General features: G+C 40.2%; 2 protein-coding genes across 3 annotated transcripts in view; one reads left to right on the top strand and one right to left on the bottom strand.

The window, feature by feature from the left end:
• Positions 1-404: 404 nt before the first annotated feature.
• LOC309796177 (profilin-1-like) lies at positions 405-866 on the bottom strand (the record flags this gene model as incomplete). The annotated part of the gene is made up of 1 exon (XM_082609234.1): positions 405-866. One exon carries the CDS (start codon positions 864-866, stop codon positions 405-407), a length of 462 nt encoding a protein of 153 aa, XP_082465360.1.
• A 5,198-nt stretch (positions 867-6,064) lies between these two features.
• Positions 6,065-17,748, top strand: part of LOC309796620 (phosphatidylinositol-3,5-bisphosphate 3-phosphatase MTMR8-like) — a 218,709-nt gene continuing 207,025 nt past the window's right edge. For both annotated transcript variants that reach the window (XM_082609862.1, XM_082609863.1), the window contains exon 1: positions 6,065-6,177. In XM_082609862.1, the coding sequence (XP_082465988.1) occupies positions 6,154-6,177 (24 nt within the window). In that variant the 5' untranslated portion in view covers positions 6,065-6,153. The remainder of the gene's footprint in view (positions 6,178-17,748) is intronic.

Here is a 17,748-nt window from a genome sequence, read left to right as displayed (position 1 = left end):
ACAAAATCATAGATTTCTAGAGCTTGAAGGGCCCTTAGAGACATAGTGCACTCCTCATTGTACAGATAAGGAAACTGAGGCCCAGAGAAAAATATAGTAAGTCAGGAAAAAGTTGGGAGTACAACAAAGATTTTCTACATCCCAGTCCACTACTCTTCCCTCCAAGTGTTGAGAAGGGAGGGTTTGTGTTCTAGGTGTAAAAACTGTGCAAAAGAACAAATGCTTGAATACTCACTCCCCAATCTGCCCCTCTCCTAACACACACACACACACACACACACACACATCTCCAAACCTAATCTGGGATCTCATTTTATTTTCCTCAATACTATGTTAATCTAGAAGGTGAATCAGATAACACTGAATTCAAATTCCAGGTCAAACACCAGTGCCTTTTTATTTAGTTAGAAATGGGCCAGGTGTTGATGAATGGCCTCTCTGATGTAACCCGCCATCTTGAAAGCCTTGAGGTTGAGAAACCCTCTTCTTGTTCCTTTGTGTCCCATCAACACAAGGTATACAGACTTGATCTGAACTACTGTCACTGCCTGGCTGCCCCGACTCTGGCCTTTGGTGTGGAGATCCATGGTGTTGTTGCCCTCAGTGTACAGGTTGCCCTGGATCAACAAGCATTTGGTCCCTGCAAGGGTGATTCCCTGAAGAAACAACTTCTCTCTCTCCTCTCTCACCAGCAAGATCTGAATTTCTTCCTGGGTCAATTGGAACAAGTTTCCTTTAGGATAAGAAGCTAACAACCAGGGTGGGGAATTGGTGATTATCACTGCATCACAGCACATTCCAGTCTGTAGGAAGAGGGTGATGTAGTCTTGCCAGACTTCTTCACTGATATCCCCTATGCACTGCATGATTCAAGTAAGGTGTATCTGAAAGATGAAAAAAGTGCTTTCTGGCAAGTTGGTCTTCAAAAGAAGTTTGTTGGTAGTTGGCCCAAGATGACTGATAAACTGAAACTGAAAGAAGCTAAAAATACAGTCTGTTTCTGATGGCTTCTCCCCAGCAGCAAGGTGGAGGAGGTCTTGATGACTTGTGTCAAGTTATGCTCCAACTGTCCTCTGCTGTGACTTATCAAGCTACCTCTGGAGCAGGAGTGAGGTCACAAAGGCTCTGTGGCTTGTTAAATAGTCATAATGCACCACTTCATGGGTGACTCTTGGCAGCAGCTTTCTTAGGTTATATCTCCAGCTAGTGAGACATTGGGGCAAAGCACACCTACTTACTTCCCTAGGATACCATGGGAAGAACACCAACCCCTAATAGCAAAAAATCCCTCAAAGTAGAAAATAAGTGGGTAATAACTGAGTTGGAGATTTGCATATAAAGCAGGACAGGTGAGGTTTAGTGTGGCAACTAGTATCTCAGACGTTGGCTAATCTAAGTTCTGAGCTCTAGGTACAAAGTCAGAAAGCCCACAGGCTCACTGGCTTACAACCTTTTGGGGATGAACATAATAGCCTCCTAATGATTTCCTTGCCTCCAGACTCTTTCCCTTTAGTTGTTTACCCTCTGGCCCACACCAGCTGTGAGTCTAGAGTAATTAATTTTCATTTAGTCATTCAGCAAGTATTTATCAAGCATTAGCTATGTGCCAAGTAGTTTTCCAGGCACTGGGGTACAGCAGTGCACAGAGAAAAACCTCATGGAGTTGATATCATAATGGCAGAAAACAAATAAATAATAGATGATAGTATCCCTTTCACAGAAAATATTTTACAAGTCTAATACTTTCTTCTTCCATATTTTTCCTCTTAGTCCCAGGCTTTCTCTACTCCTGTGGGGGTCCAATCTGACATGTGACTCTTCTGCAACCTTTGACAAGTCATCATCTGTATCTTAATTTCCTCTGAAATGACACTAACTTGCCTTAAGGAGGGAATGTTAGGAGGAATGATTAAAGTTAATGGTGGAGAAAATCTGGGATAGTTTAGAATATCCATTTATTCAACAAATATTTATTGAGTACCTACTGTGTTCCAGGTCTGTTCTAGACTTTGGAGATCTAGCAGTGGACAGAAAGTCCCTGCCTTCATGAAGCTGACATCCTAGAGGGGGAGACAAATAACTGACAAAGACATTTATAGCGTATCAGGTGGTATTGATAACTATAAAGAAAAAAGGTTAAGAAGATAGAGAATGCTGGGGAAGAAGTGGTGGTGTTTTTATTTAATATGAGGTGCTCGAGTAAGGATTATCTGATATTGTGACATTTGATCAGAGACCTTACAGAGATGAGGGAGTGAACATGTGGATTTCTAGGGGGAGACCATTCTAAGCAGAGGGAACAGCAAGTGCTCCTGAGGCAGGAGCATGTCTGGTATATTTGAGAAAGAACAAGAAGATCAATATGACATAAACAGAGAAAGAAAAGTGTGATAGAAGGTATAGTCAGAGAGGCACTAGGCTTAGATCATATGTAGGGCTTCATAGGCCATGTAAGGATTTGGCTTTTACTCTGAGATGGGGAGCCACTGGTAGGTTTTAAGCAAAGGAGAGATGTCTCTATAGATTCTAGAGTCTAGAAGATGCTATGTAGAGAATAGATGCTAGGGGAACCAGGGCCAAAACATGGAGACTAGACTATAACAATAATCCAGGCTAGATAAATAGAGGTTGGGGCCAGAATACAGGGGTGAGAAGTGGTTAGATTTGGAATATTTTGAAAGAAGAGCTAATAGGATTTGATGATGAATTGAGTATGGGGTATGAAAGAAAGAGAATGTCTCCAAGGCTTTTGTCCTAAATAACTGGAGTTGCCAATTTCTGATATGAGATATACTATAAAAAGAGCAGATTTGAGGAGATAGGTAGAAATCAAAAATTCTGCTTTGGATATGGTAAGTTTGAGGTGCCTCTAAGACATCCAAGTAGACATGTCAGTATGCTGTTGGATATTATATAAGTTTAAGAGTTAACAGGATGGATCAGGAATAGAGATAAAATTTTGGAAGTTTTTTGCAAATATGGTATTTAAAGGCATGAGACTGGATGACAGCACCCAGGGAATAAGTGTAAATAGAGAAGAGGACCAAGGTCTGAGCCCTGACAGCATTCCAACATATAAAGAAGGTAAGATAAGGGAGAAATAGCAAAGGAGATTGGGAAAGAGATGTCAGAGAAGTAGGAGAGAGAGGAGTGTCTCTGAAACCAAGTAGAAAAAAATGTGTCAAGGGGAAGGGAGTGATCAAATACTGCTGAAATAAAAGAAGTCTGAGGATTACCCATTGGATTTTGCAATATGGAGATTACTGGTAACACTGACAAGGACAGTTTGTTGGAGTGGTGGGGGTAAAACCTGAATAGAGTGTTTTCAAGAGAGAATGAGAGGAGAGAAAAAAAAGTGGAGGTAGATAATTTAGACAAATCTTTGGAGGAATTTTGCTATAAGGTGCAATAGAGAAATGGGGTAGGGAATGGTAGGTGGGGGAGAGGAATGTGGGTCAAGAAAGGGTTTTTTAAATTGGAAAGAAACATGTTATTATAAACACGTTCTTGTGCTGATGGAAATGATCTGGTAAAGTGGGGATGTTTTATGATAAAGGAAAGAAGGGACAATTTAGTAGTCGAGGGAGTATGAAATTGAGTGGACAAGTGGAGGAGTTGCCTTAGGAAGGTTCAGGAACAGTTGATTCATTGAAGGAAGATTATATGGGTTCACATGCAGAGCAGCAATTAGATTTGGTTGTGGGAGGATGTGGAAGTTCCTTTTTGATGCCTTCTATTTTACCAGTGAACAAGGAAGCAGGGTAATCATCTGAGAGAGAGGAGAACAGAAATATTTAATAACTGAGTTGAGGAAGGGAAGGTAACCACCAATATTCATTGTGCCCTTATGATGTTCTTGGTACCTGATATATGTTACTTCTTTGAATCCTCACAAGCACCTTACTAGACTTGGTTTACAGATGAGAAAACTGAGACTCAGAGATGTTGTGTAACTTGTCCAGGATCATATACCATTAGCAAATAGCAGAGTCGAAATTTTAACCTGAAGTCCATACTCCTTTTAACTATCCCAAACAGCATGGACATGAGGTTAAAGTCTAAGTAACTGAGTATATGATGGTGGCATTACTAGGGATAAAGAAAACTTGAGAAAGAGCTGGTGGCAGAAGTGGGAGAGGGCAAGAGGCAGGAGGAAGGTGTAAAAGATGAGTTTGTTTTCAGTCGTGATGCCTTTAATGTGCTAGCTGGAACACCAAAGTGGAACTGTCAGGGGAGAGTTGGAAGTTCCAAACTTGAGCACAGGAGAAAGGTCACAGGACTTGAGGTGTAAATTTGGGAGTACCCTACCAGCGGATAAGGATATAACTTGAGAATGAGATCAAGATTACCAAAGGAAGGAAAACAGAGAGAGTAGAAGAATGAGGACAGAAGCCAGGGAAATGGATAAATAAGGGCAAAGAGGAGTTGGGAGGAAGGCAGAAAAGGAATACTGAGGGATGCCGGCAATGAATCTGCTTTATAATAAAGGCCAAGGGAAGAGAGAATGTCAAAAAGGAAAATGAATCAACAGTGTAAAAAGCTGCAAAACAAATGGAGATTGAACACTGCGAAGAGCTATTGGATGCAGCAACTGGAGTTCAGGATGATTGTAAAAGAGCCAATTGAGAGGAGTGTTTAGCATGCAGTGAGTATGTTCTGAAGATGTGGAAGTGAAGGGATACTCGGGTCATGGATTGAGGGAAGGGCTTTTAGACTAGGGAAAAAAGCAAAATATGATGAATAAGTAGTTTAACTAGCAAATGTTATGGATACTAAAAGAAGAAAAAAATCACTTTGTAGGGAAGGTGATATTTCAAACCATAACATTACAATAGTGAGGTAGAAATGACCCTACAAATTGTGGCCAATACCCTCATTGTAACCTTGGTCAACTTAAGGCCCAGAGAGGTGACATGATTTGCTCAAGGTCACACAGAAAGTTAGTGGCAGACCTGAGAGTAAAACCCAAGTTCTCCATTGACATATATACACTACCAAATGTAAAATAGATAGCTAGTGGGAAGCAGCTGCATCGCACAGGGAGATCAGCTCGGTGCTTTGTGACCACCTAAAGGGGTGGGATAGGGAAGGTGGGAGGGAGATGCAAGAGGGAGGGGATATGAGTATATATGTATACATATAGCTGATTCACTTTGTTATACAGCAGAAACTAACACGACATTGTAAAGCAATTATACTCCAATAAAGATGTTAAAAAAAAAACAAAAAAATACCCCAGGTTTTCCAACTCCCAGACTGTTGTTTTGGCCATCACAAGTCTGATTCAGAGAACACTACTGAGTAACTTCATCTCATCTGAGAGGTGGTCCAGTGGGTCCTTGGTCCTTTCCCCACATCTGTGATGACAAAAGTTATGAGGCTACTGTAATAGTCCAGGCTTTAACTAGATTGATGGTAGTAGGCTCCCCTGGATAAGGGGAGTGAAAGGACGATATGCTTATAAACCATTTCAAAAATATTCTACAGTGACTTGCTCAAGGTCTCACAGGAAACTCTTCAGAAAACCAGTCATCACCACAAGGCAGTCTGTATTATCTCTGCCTGGTGCATCGCTGTTAACATTAAATAGTAGTGGAATGATACTGGTGCTCAGAATCCTTACAGCATCATGGGATGTGAGAAGGGTGTCAGCACTCTAGTCTGGGACTTAAGAACTCCCCGGCCAACCTGGAGTCTGAGCTAGAACAATCTGTCGTTGTTTTTTAATCTTAAGAAAATGGAAGCAGTCCTAGAAATATTTGTGAGCCTAATATGTCACTGTTTTGCCTCCTGTCTATATCCCTAGTAGATTTGCACTTAAAAATATGAAAAAGCTCACAATCACTGGATTTTATTTAAACTAAGTGTTCTTAGAGAGCTAGAATGTATATTTAGCCGTTTCCCCTGCCAAAGAAACAGCATTTTGACAGGCTCCCCCAAAGAAAAGGGCATTTGCCAGGAAGCAAGATGGCGGGAGCGGCCATAGGCGAAGTGTCGCGATAGGAGCCTCCGCGAGGATCAGGTGACGAGAGCTTGATCCAGTACGGGGAGGGCGGGAGCTGGAACCCGGGTTGGGCAAGGAGGCAAGTAGAGCGGTGGTGGCGGCAGCAGCCCGAGGAGCGGTGAGGCATTCGGGTGGCGGGAACCGCGGTCATGGACCATATCACGGTGCCCAAGGTAAGGAGAAGAGTTCGGCGAGGCTGGGAGCCGTGGGCTCCCTCTCGGTGCTCAGCCGTGAGCCCAGGCACGCCCCCTCAAACCTTCTCAGGGTGCTCTTTGACGCCACGCCGGTGCTTGCCTGCCGGATCCCTCCCTGACCTGTCCCTCCGACCCCAGCTCCTCCCGGCTCTCCAGTCGTTACCTCACACACGCCTTTACTCCAGCCTTTTATATACACTCGCTGCAGTTGTAACAGCCTTTCCTGAGCACCGCACTTGGCATTGCCTCCCGGAGAGTTACTTCCTTTATCCAGCGTTTCCCTACTCTCCTCTTGACTCCTCCCCTGACCTGCCCCAGCAGTTGCCCAGACCACCACCATCACCCCCACCCCAGCTCCCCCGCATGCATGTGTGGGTTTTGGGGGCAAAAGCATCTGTCCAGCCCCAAGGTGGGCTATGAGAAAGGAAGGAGGTGTAGCAGAGTGGACCTGGCCTTGCTCAGCCGGGAAGGAAAATGCGAGAGGTGACACTGCCAGGCCAGCTGGTGTCTGTGTATAGCTGACCCCCCCAGTTAGAGCCTCTTCTACTTATTTTCTTTCCAGAGCCTACTCTTTCCCTCCCCAACTCCAGCCTCTTTCTATTCGAATTTCACGTCCCTCCTGTCAGTTTTCTTTCTACTGTCAGGCTGAGGATCAGAGAAGAGTTACAACTAGTCTCTGCTTAATTTTTTTCTATCCATCATAATAGATGTGGCCCAGGCTAACTGACACGCACGTAAAAGCCCAGTATGTTGTAATCGAAAGAGCACGGATTTTGAAGCCGGAAGACTCTAGTTAGAATGCTGGTCCCCTCCACTAGTAGCTTATGACTGGACAAATTTATTAACCTCTCTGAGACTGTCTTTCCTCCTTTACCAAATGGGGATAATGAAATTTGTTCTCCTCACTTCACAGGGTGGTTGTAAGGACTAAATAAAAGGATGTGTGTGAAAGTTTTTTTGTAACTAAGCTTTTTTTGGTATCAACCGTTATGGATCACTAACAGTAAAGAGGCAAAAAGGTAATTTATTTGGGATCTTAGAATTGCAATTCAGGGATCACAGAAAGTCTGGAAGGAACCAGAATAGTGTCCCACTAGAGGAAATGGCCAGGGTTTTTAGAGGAAAAGAGGGACATCAATGCAGGCTTTTACAAGTTGTTTACCAACAATTTGGATTGGAGGGTAAAATTATTCTGTACATAAGATTGAGTTATGGAATGCATCTTATTCATTACTAGGGAAAGTTATGTTTTCTTAGGCCAGATAAAGTCCAGTTCTCAATATTATTCTTTCCTTTTAGCAACTCAGCAACTCTTTAGCAGTTTTAATTTAGAGTGTTCAGCAAAAGTCCAGCATGGGCAGCAAACGTGGAGGTCCTCAGGTCATGTCTTAGTCATTCCTGACATAGTTCTTTTCACATTTCCCCCTTTTGCCCATGCTTTTTCCTGAAGAAAACATCATTGGAGCAATTCTTATTCCCACATAGCCAGAATAGCTTGGTTACCTGCTCCAGGTCCATCATGTCCCTTAGAGGGTGGTTGTGTGAATGAATCAATGGATGGATTGTAAAATTCATTGGAGGCACCGTGATGTTGTGCTGCCTCGAGTATATCAACTTGTGTGAACATCAACTGAGCAGTAGAATGGCTAAGTATAGAAGTAATCAATTTAAGCAAGCACTTTATCAATATAAAGAAGCTGACAACAATTATTAAGAGTAATAACCCAGTTTGAAGAACAGTTTTGAACCAAGATCCAACGTTTGAGGGTAACCAACTAAACAAATTAAACATTAGGGGAGTATTAAGACTATCAGAATGAAGTCAATTGGCCTTCTTTTGTTAAGATCTTAATTTGAGTTTCTACTATACCAGAGGCATTTATCCAAGTACAACAGGTGTTATTTAAGATGACACAGATACCTCCAAGTTCTGCAAGAAGGTAATCCAAGGCAAATCTTTTATCTAACATAACATGAGCAAGCAAATTCAGGGAGTCTTTTTGGGAACTTAATGCTCTAGCTGTGGCATTAGCTGTGTCTGCTATGGTAGCAGAGAGATTTTGAATAATTTTATCAATGGCTCCAACTCCCCACGTGGTTTGAATAATTCTTAGGAACGTTTGAAATCCCTCAGAAGGGGTTTCTTGGCATAGGCAGAAAGTAGAGTGTGTGTGCCATTTAGTAATTTCTGAAGAATTTAACACAGTCAAAGGAACTATGAAAAGTCCTAGAGCACATTGAGAACGTAGGGTTAGGGTGTTGGGGCAGGACATCCCACAGGTGGTGCTCTTCCAACCACAAATAAAGACATAGATGGAGCATAGAGAAAGGAAGTGTCAAAGGTGAAATTCAACCATGGGTTGGTTATATTTGAGCAGCCTAGAAGCCTTCCTTGTAGGAATACATGAGGGTTATCATGAGAATATGTTTTGTTTTTGCACAGTGAAGTAAAGTTGGGTGTTTGGAAGCTGGATCTGATGTTTCCAGGTAACCAAAGGGACTCGTTGGAACACATGTTCCTAAGGCAATATTCTGGGTTTTATCTGGTTCCAAACAAGGCAAACAAGGAAAGGGAACTGTGGATTTGAGTAGATGAACATGGTATGCTTGGAGAATAGATGAATTCTGAAAAGGATATGGTAGAGGGATATGAGTAAGATTGGAGATAGCCAAGGCAAGGGGATCCTGGGTATTCAGTGAATTATCTAGGGTGCTGATGGCATATCCAATAGTCTTTTAGATTTCCTCCAGTGGCTAGACTTTGGGAAATGCAGAATAAGGCATTATTTTCCCAGTCATAAGGAGCCTGGGTGGATAATAAGAGAGATAATAACATAACTCTAGTAAAAGAGCTATCCCAAGAAAAGTCAGCTATTTTAATATAACGAAGACTAAGGGTAACTCCTGGTCTTGGTTGGTGAAAGAATCCCAAGTGGAATAGATTAATCGAATGGGCAAGACTTGGAGCCAGAGGCTTATTCCCAGCAGAGTTAATGCAAGATAGAATTACCACTCATGGAGGATGCCCACTGTATGTAATAGGGTAAAGCACATTAATAAAACTGTAACTTCAAGGAGGAGTCCCAAAAGTTCAATTCTCCAGTCCTTCATAGTCAAAATCGAAGGACCAAAGGGCCAGGGTCATTTCCTCTAAACTTTAATTCCTAGCCATAACCTATTGATGAAAATTTTCAATCCTTGAAAGTATGTCTGTAAGAAGGAAAGGCAATTTGATGCCTCATCAGTTATTACATAATGAAGGAGATGTAACAACTCTATGATGATGGCAATTAGAACGAGGGTAACTTGAGGGATTTCATCAATGAGGATCATGGAGAGTACCGGCCTTGTCCAAAGTCTTGGGAGAGCCATCTACATTAGGTGCCATCTGAGTCACTTCTGGATCACTTTCAGCTTTAGGTCTCCAGCTGTTTCAGAGGCCCACACAGGTGGGGAAGCCTTTTTTTAAAATTGGAAACATGAATCCAAGAATCAATGCCTTTAAGTTTAGCAGCACAGGGCGTTGGTTAAAAGTACCTAATAGGGTCCCTTCTATCTGGGTTGTAAGGAGTCCTTTAAAATATGTTTTTTCCAATAAACATAGTCCACTGGTTTTAAATTGTGGTGTTCTGTATCTCCATCTCCCAGGAGCTCACTGTGGAAAAAGTTTTCAACCAGGTGCTCATTTTTTTTTAGAGCCTTAATGAGACTTTGACAATAATGTAAAAGATCTCCCTTGACTAGAAGGGGCTTATATAGTCCTGAGTCAAGAATCATGGGTTTTTCAATAATTTTTTCAAATGGTTACAGTTTGTGTTTTTGAAAGGGTATAGCTATTAAGTTTACTAGAACTATGGGTAGCAATTTAGGCCAAGGAAGGCTGAAGGCCTCAGAGATTTTTGCTAGTTAGGTCTCGATTATGTCATTTGTTCTTTCCATTAGACCAGAAGAATGAGGATGATAGTCACAGTGGAAATGTGGTAGTATAGGCCAGATTTCACAAACAGCATTTAGAATTTGTCCAGTGAAATGGACACCATTATCACTATGTAATTGCAGAGCAATTCCCCAATTAAGAATAATCCTTTCACTTTGTCACGGCTTACCCTTCCCCCTCCCCATATCCTCAAGTCCATTCTCTAGTAGGTCTGTGTCTTTATTCCCGTCTTACCCCTAGGTTCTTCATGACATTTTTTTTTCTTAGATTCCATATATATGTGTTAGCATATGGTATTTGTCATGGACATATATACACTACCAAACGTAAAATAGATAGCTAGTGGGAAGCAGCCGCATAGCACAGGGAGATCAGCTCGGTGTTTTGTGACCACCTAGAGGGGTGGGATAGGGAGGGTGGGAGGGTGGGAGACGCAAGAGGGAAGAGATATGGGAACATATGTATATGTATAACTGATTCACTTCGTTATAAAGCAGAAACTAACACACCATTGTAAAGCAATTATACTCCAATAAAGATGTTAAAAAAAAAGAATAATCCTTTCCAACAATATTTTGGCCACTGTAAGGGGAGTTGCATGTCTGCAAGGAAAGGCTTCCACCAAATGGGAATACATGCACATCATCATCAGAACATATTTGTATCCTTGAGAGGGAGACAGGTAGATAACACCCAGTTGACAAAGAGCAAAGGGACCAGGAGGCAAAGGAAAGTGGTTCTGAGAAGTATAAATAGGTTTTTCTAGGTTATACTTAGGACAGATCGGACACCTCTGACATATTTCAGCTACTACTTTGGGAGAAGGTTTCCAAAAGTATTGTTTTCCCCATGCTATCGTTTTATCAGTTCTCCCAATGAGTCACTTAATGTATTAATTTTAGTATGGTTTCTTGAGTGGCTTCAGAAAGAGGAGGGTAGCCATTGGCTTATACCAAAGCCCAGTAAGTTGATCAAATGTGCATCCTTCAGAAAACCACCTCTGTTACTTAGCTGTAGCATGCAATTGCCCATCTCTAATAATATCCTTTTTTCTTTTATTGGAGAATAGTTGCTTTACAATGTTGTGTTAGTTTCGGCTGTACAGCAAAGTGATTCAGCCATATGTATACATATATCTCCTCTTCCTTGGATTTCCTTCCCATTTAGGTCACCACATAGCCCTGAGTAGAGTTCCCTGTGCTATACAGTCTGTTCTCATTAGTTATCTATTTTATACATTAGTAGTGTATATATGTCAATCCCAATCTCCCAATCCATCCCACTCCCCATTCCCCCCTTGGTATCCATATGTTTATTCTCTACGTCTGTGTCTCTATTTCTGCTTTGCAAATAAGTTAATCTATACCGTTTTTCTAGACTCCAAATATCTGAATTAATATACGATATTAGTTTTCCTCTGACTTACTTCACTCTGTATGACAGTACCTAGGACCATCCATGTCTCTACAAATGACGCAATTTCGTTCACTTTTATGGCTGAGTAATATTCCATTGTATAGGTGCACCACATCTTCTTTATCCATTCCTCTGTTGATGGGCATTTAGGTTGTTTCCATGTCCTGGCTATTGTAAATAGTGCTGCAATGAACATTTGGGTGCGTGTATCTTTTTGAATTATGGTTTTCTCCAGGTATATGCCCAGGAGTGGGATTGTTGAGTCATATGGTACTGCTATTTTTAGTTTTATAAGGAACCTCCATACTGTTCTCCATAGTGTCTGTACAAATTTACATTTCCACCAACAGTGTAGGGTTCCCTTTCTCCACACCCTCTCCAGCATTTATTGTTTGTAATTTTTTTGATGATGGCCATTCTAACCAGTGTGAGGTGATACCTCACTGTAGTTTTGATGTGTATTTCTCTAATAATTAGTGATGTTGTGCATCTTTTCATGTGTTTATTGGCCATTTGTCTGTCTTCTTTGGAGAAATGTCTATTTAGGTCTTCTGCCCATTTTTAAAAAATGTTTGGTGACATTTTCTTTATTGGAGTAGAGTTGGTGTACATTGCTGTGTTTCTGCTGTACAGTGAAGGGAATCACCTATACATATACATATATCCCCTCTGTTTTTGGATTTCCTTCACGTTTAGGTCATCACAGAGCATTAAGTAGAGTTCCCTATGCTATACAGCAGGTTTTCATTAGTTACCTATTTTATACATATTAGTGTATATATACCTATACCAATGTCCCAGTTCATCCCACCTGCACTTTTGCGTTAGTGTCCATATATTTGTTCTCTATGTCTGTGTGTCTGTTTCTGCCTTGTAGACAAGTTCTTCTGTAGCATTTTTCTAGATTCCACATATAGGTGTTAATATACGATATTTGTTTTTCTCTTACTGACTTACTTCATTCTGTATGAAAGTCTCTAGGTCCATCCATGTCTCTACAAATGACCCCATATGTTTCTTTTTATGGCCGAGTAATATTCCATTGTGTATATGTACCACATCTTCTTTTTTTTTAACATCTTTATTGGAGTATAATTGCTTTACAATAGTGTGTTAGTTTCTGCTTTATAACAAAGTGAATCAGTTATACATATTCATATGTTCCCATATCTCTTCCCTCTTGCGTCTCCCTCCCTCCCATGTCCCTATCCCACTGCTCTAGGAGGTCACAAAGCACTGAGCTGATCTCACTGTGCCATATGGCTGCTTCCCACTAGCTACCTATTATACGTTTGGTAGTGTATATATGTCCATGCCACTCTCTCACTTTGTCACAGCTTACCCTTCCCCCTGCCCATATCCTCAAGTCCATTCTCTAGTAGGTCTGTGTCTTTATTCCCGTCTTACACCTAGGTTTTTCATGACCTTTTTATTTTCCCTTAGATTCCATATATATGTGTTAGCATATGGTATTTGTTTTTCTCTTTCTGACTTACTTCACTCTGTATGACAGACTGTAGGTCCATCCACCTCACTACAAATAACTCAATTTCGTTTCTTTTTATGGCTGAGAAATATTCCATTGTATATATGTGCCACATCTTCTTTTTTTTTTTTTTTTTTTTTTGTGGTACGCGGGCCTCTCACTGTTGTGGCCTCTCCCGTTGCGGAGCACAGGCTCCGGACGCGCAGGCTCAGCAGCCATGGCTCACGGGCCCAGCCGCTCCGCGGCATGTGGGACCCTCCCAGACTGGGGCACGAACCCGTGTCCCCTGCATCGGCAGGCGGACTCTCAACCACTGCGCCACCAGGGAAGCCCTGTGCCACATCTTCTTTATCCATTCATACGATGATGGACATTTAGGTTGCTTCCATCTCCTGGCTATTGTAAATAGAGCTGCAATGAACATTTTGGTACATGACTCTTTTTGAATTATGGTTTTCTCAGGGTATATGCCCAGTAGTGGGATTGCTGGGTCGTATGGTAGTTCTATTTGTAGTCTTTGAAGGAAACTCCATACTGTTTTCCATAGGGACTGTATCAATTTACATTCCCACCAGCAGTGCAGGAGGGTTCACTTTTCTCCAGACCCTCTCCAGCATTTATTGTTTCTAGATTTTTTGATCATGGCCATTCTGACTGGTGTGAGTTGATACCTCATTTTAGTTTTGATTTGCATTTCTCTAATGATCAATGATGATGAGCCTTCTTTCATGTGTTTGTTGGCAAACTGTTTATCTTCTTTGGAGAAATGTCTATTTAGGTCTTCTGCCCATTTTTGGATTGGGTTGTTTGTTTTTTTGTAATTGAGCTGCATGAGCTGCTTGTAAATTTTGGAGATTAATCCTTTGTCAGTTGCTTCATTTGCATACATTTTCTCCCATTTTGAGGGTTGTCTTTTGGTCTTGTTTATGGTTTCCTTTGCTGTGCAAAAGCTTTGAAGTTTCATTAGGTCCTATTTGTTTATTTTTGTTTTTATTTCCATTTCTCTAGGAGGTGGGTCCAAAAGGATCTTTCTGTGATTTATGTCATAGAGTGTTCTGCCTATGTTTTCCTCTAAGAGTTTGATAGTTTCCGGCCTTACATTTAGATGTTTAATCCATTTTGAGTTTATTTTTGTGTATTGTGTTAGGGAGTGTTCTAATCTCATACTTTTACATGTACTTGTCCAGTTTTCACTGCACAACTTATTGAAGAGGCTGTCTTTTCTCCACAGTATATGCTTGACTCCTTTATCAAAAATAAGGTGACCATATGTGCATGGGTTTATCTCTGGGCTTTCTATCCTGTTCCATTGATCGATCTTTCTGTTTTTGTGCCTGTACCATACTGTCTTCATTATTGTAGCTTTGTAGTATAGTCTGAAGTCAGGGAGCCTGATTCCTCCAGCTCCATTTTTCGTTCTCAAGATTGCTTGGGCTATTCGGGGTCTTTTGTGTTTTCATACAAATTGTGAATTTTTTTGTTCTAGTTCTGTGAAAAATGCCAGTGGTAGTTTGATAGGGATTGCATTTAATCTGTAGATTGCTATGGGTAGTTAGAGTCATTTTCACAATATTGATTCTTCCAATCAAGGAACATGGTATATTGTTCCATCTATTTGTATCATCTTTAATTTCTTTCATCAGTGTCTTATAATTTTTTGCATACAGGTCTTTTGTCTCCTTAGGTAGGTTTATTCCTAGATATTTTATTATTTTTGTTCCAGTGGTAAATGGGAGTGTTTTCTTAATTTCACTTTCAGATTTTTCATCATTAGTGTACAGGAATGCCAGAGATTTCTGTTCATTAATTTTGTATCCTGGTACTTTACCATATTCATTGATTAGCTGTAGTACTTTTCTGGTAGCATCTTTGTTATTCTCTATGTATAGTATCATGTCATCTGCAAACAGTGACAGCTTTACTTCTTCTTTTCCGATTTGGATTCCTTTTATTTCTTTTTCTTCTCTGATTGCTGTGGCTACAACTTCCAAAACTATGTTCAATAAGAGTGGTGAGAGTGGGCAACCTTGTCTTTTTCCTGTTCTTAGTGGAAATGTTTTCAGTTTTTCAGCATTGAGGATGATGTTGGCTGTGGGTTTGTCATATATTGCCTTTATTATGTTGAGGAAAGTTGCCTCTATGCCTATTTTCTTCAGAGTTTTTATCATAAATGGGTGTTGAATTTTGTCGAAAGCTTTCTCTGCATGTATTGCGATGATCATATGGTTTTTCTCCTTCAATTTGTCAATGTGGTGTATCACGTTGATTGATTTGTGTATATTGAAGAATCCTTGCATTCCTGGAATAAACCCCACTTGATCATGGTGTATGATCCTTTTAATGTGCTGGTGGATTCTGTTTGCTAGTATTTTGTTGAGGATTTTTGCATATATGTTTATCAGTGATATTGGCCAGTAGTTTTCTTTGTGACATCCTTGTCTGGTTTTGGTATCAAGGTGATGGTGGCCTTGTAGAATGAGTTTGGGAATGTTCCTCCCTCTGCTATATTTTGGAAGAGTTTGAGAAGGACAGGTGTTAGCTCCTCTCTAATTGTTTGGTAGAATATGCCTGTGAAGCCATCAGGTTGTGGACTTTTGTTTGCTGGAAGATTTTTAATCAGTCTCATTTTCAGTGCTTGTGATTGTTCTGTTCATATTTTCTATTTCTTCCTGGTTCAGTCTTGGCAGGTTGTGCATTTCTGAGAATTTGTCTATTTATTCCAGATTGTCCATTTTATTGGCACAGAGTTGCTTGTAGTAATATTTCATGATCTTTTGTATTTCTGCAGTGTCAGTTGTTACTTCTCCTTTTTCATTTCTAATTTTATTGATGTGAATCTTCTCCCTTTTTTTCCTGGTGAGTCTGGCTAATGGTTTATCAATTTTGTTTATCATCTCAGCGAACCAGCTTTTTGTTTTATTGATGGTTGCTATCGTTTCCTTCGTTTATTTTTCATTTACTTCTAATCTAATCTTTTTGATTTCCTTCTTCTAACTTTGGGGTATTTTTGTTCTTCTTTGTCAAATTGCATTAGGAGCAAGGTTAGGTTGTTTATTTGAGATGTTTCCGGTTTCTTAAGGTAGGATTTTATTGCTATAAACTTCCCTCTTAGAACTGCTTTTGCTGCACCCATAGGTTTTGGGTCGTCGTGTCTCCATTGTCATTTGTTTGTATGTATTTTTTGATTTCCTCTTTGATTTCTTCAGTGATCACTTCGTTATTAAGTAGTGTATTGTTTAGCCTCCATGTGGCTGTATTTTTTACAGATCTTTTCCTGTAATTAATATTGAGTCTCATAGCATTGTGTTCGGAAAAGATACTTGATACAATTTCAATTTTCTTAAATTTACCAAGGCTTGATTTGTGACCAAAAATATGATCTATCCTGGAGAATGTTCCATGAGCACTTGAGAAAAATGTGTATTCTGTTGTTTTTGGATGGAATGTCCTTTAAATATCAATTAAGTCCATCTTGTTTAATGTATCATTTAAAGCTTGTGTTTCCTTATTTATTTTCATTTTGGATGATCTGTCCATTGGTGAAAGTGGGGTGTTAAAGTCCCCTACTATGAATGTGTTTCTGTCGATTTCCCCTTTTATGGCTGTTAGTATTTGCCTTATGTATTGAGGTGCTCCTATGTTGGGTGCATAATTATTTACAATTGCTATATCTTCTTCTAGGATCGATCCCTTGATCATTATGTAGTGTCCTTCTTTGTGTCTTGTTTTTATTTTAAAGTCTATTTTGTCTGATATGAGAATTGCTACTCCAGCTTTCTTTTGGTTTCCATTTCCATGGAATGTCTTTTTCCATCCCTTCACTTTCAGTCTGTATGTGTCCCTAGGTCTGAAGTTGGTCTGTTGTAGACAGCATATATATGGGTCTTTTTTTTTGTATCCATTCAGCCTGTGTGTGTGTTTTGGTAGGAGCATTCAGTCCATTTACATTTAAGGTAATTATCGTTATGTATGTTCCTATTCCCATTTTCTTAATTGTTTTTGGTTTTTTATTGTAGGTCTTTTCCTCCTCTTGTGTTTCTTGCCTAGAGAAGTTCCTTTAGCATTTGTTGTAAAGCTGGTTTGGTGGTGCTGAACTCTCAGCTTTTCCTTGTCTGTAAAGAATTTAATTTCTCCATCAAATCTGAATGGGATCCTTGCTGGGTAGAGTAATCTTGGTTGTAGGTTTTTTTCCTTCATCACTTTAAGTATGTTCTGCCACTCCCTTCTGGCTTGCAGAGTTTCTGCTGAAAGATCAGCTGTTAACCTTATGGGGATTCCCTTGTGTGTTATTTGTTGTTTTTCCTTTGCTGCTTTAATATGTTTCCTTTGTATTTATTTTTTGACAGTTTGATTATTATGTGTCTTGGCATGTTTCTCCTTGGATTTATCCTGTATGGGACTCTCTGTGCTTCCTGGACGTGATTAACTATTTCCTTTCCCATATTAGGGAAGTTTTCAACTATAATCTCTTCAAGTATTTTCTCAGTCCCTTTCTTTTTCTCTTCTTCTGGGACCACTATAATTTGAATATTGGTACGTTTAATGTTGTCCTAGAGGTCTCTGAGACTGTCCTCAGTTCTTTTCATTCTTTTTTCTTTATTCTGCTCTGCAGTAGTTATTTCCACTATTTTATCTTCCAGTTCACTTATCCGTTCTTCCACCTCAGTTATTCTGCTATTGATCCCTTCTAGAGTATTTTTAATTTCATTTA

Source organism: Mesoplodon mirus, assembly GCF_964341445.2.
Source record: "Mesoplodon mirus genome assembly, chromosome: X".
NCBI lineage: Eukaryota > Metazoa > Chordata > Mammalia > Artiodactyla > Ziphiidae > Mesoplodon > Mesoplodon mirus.
Note: the sequence above shows the minus strand (reverse complement) of the source record. Positions and strands in the feature narration are given on the sequence as shown.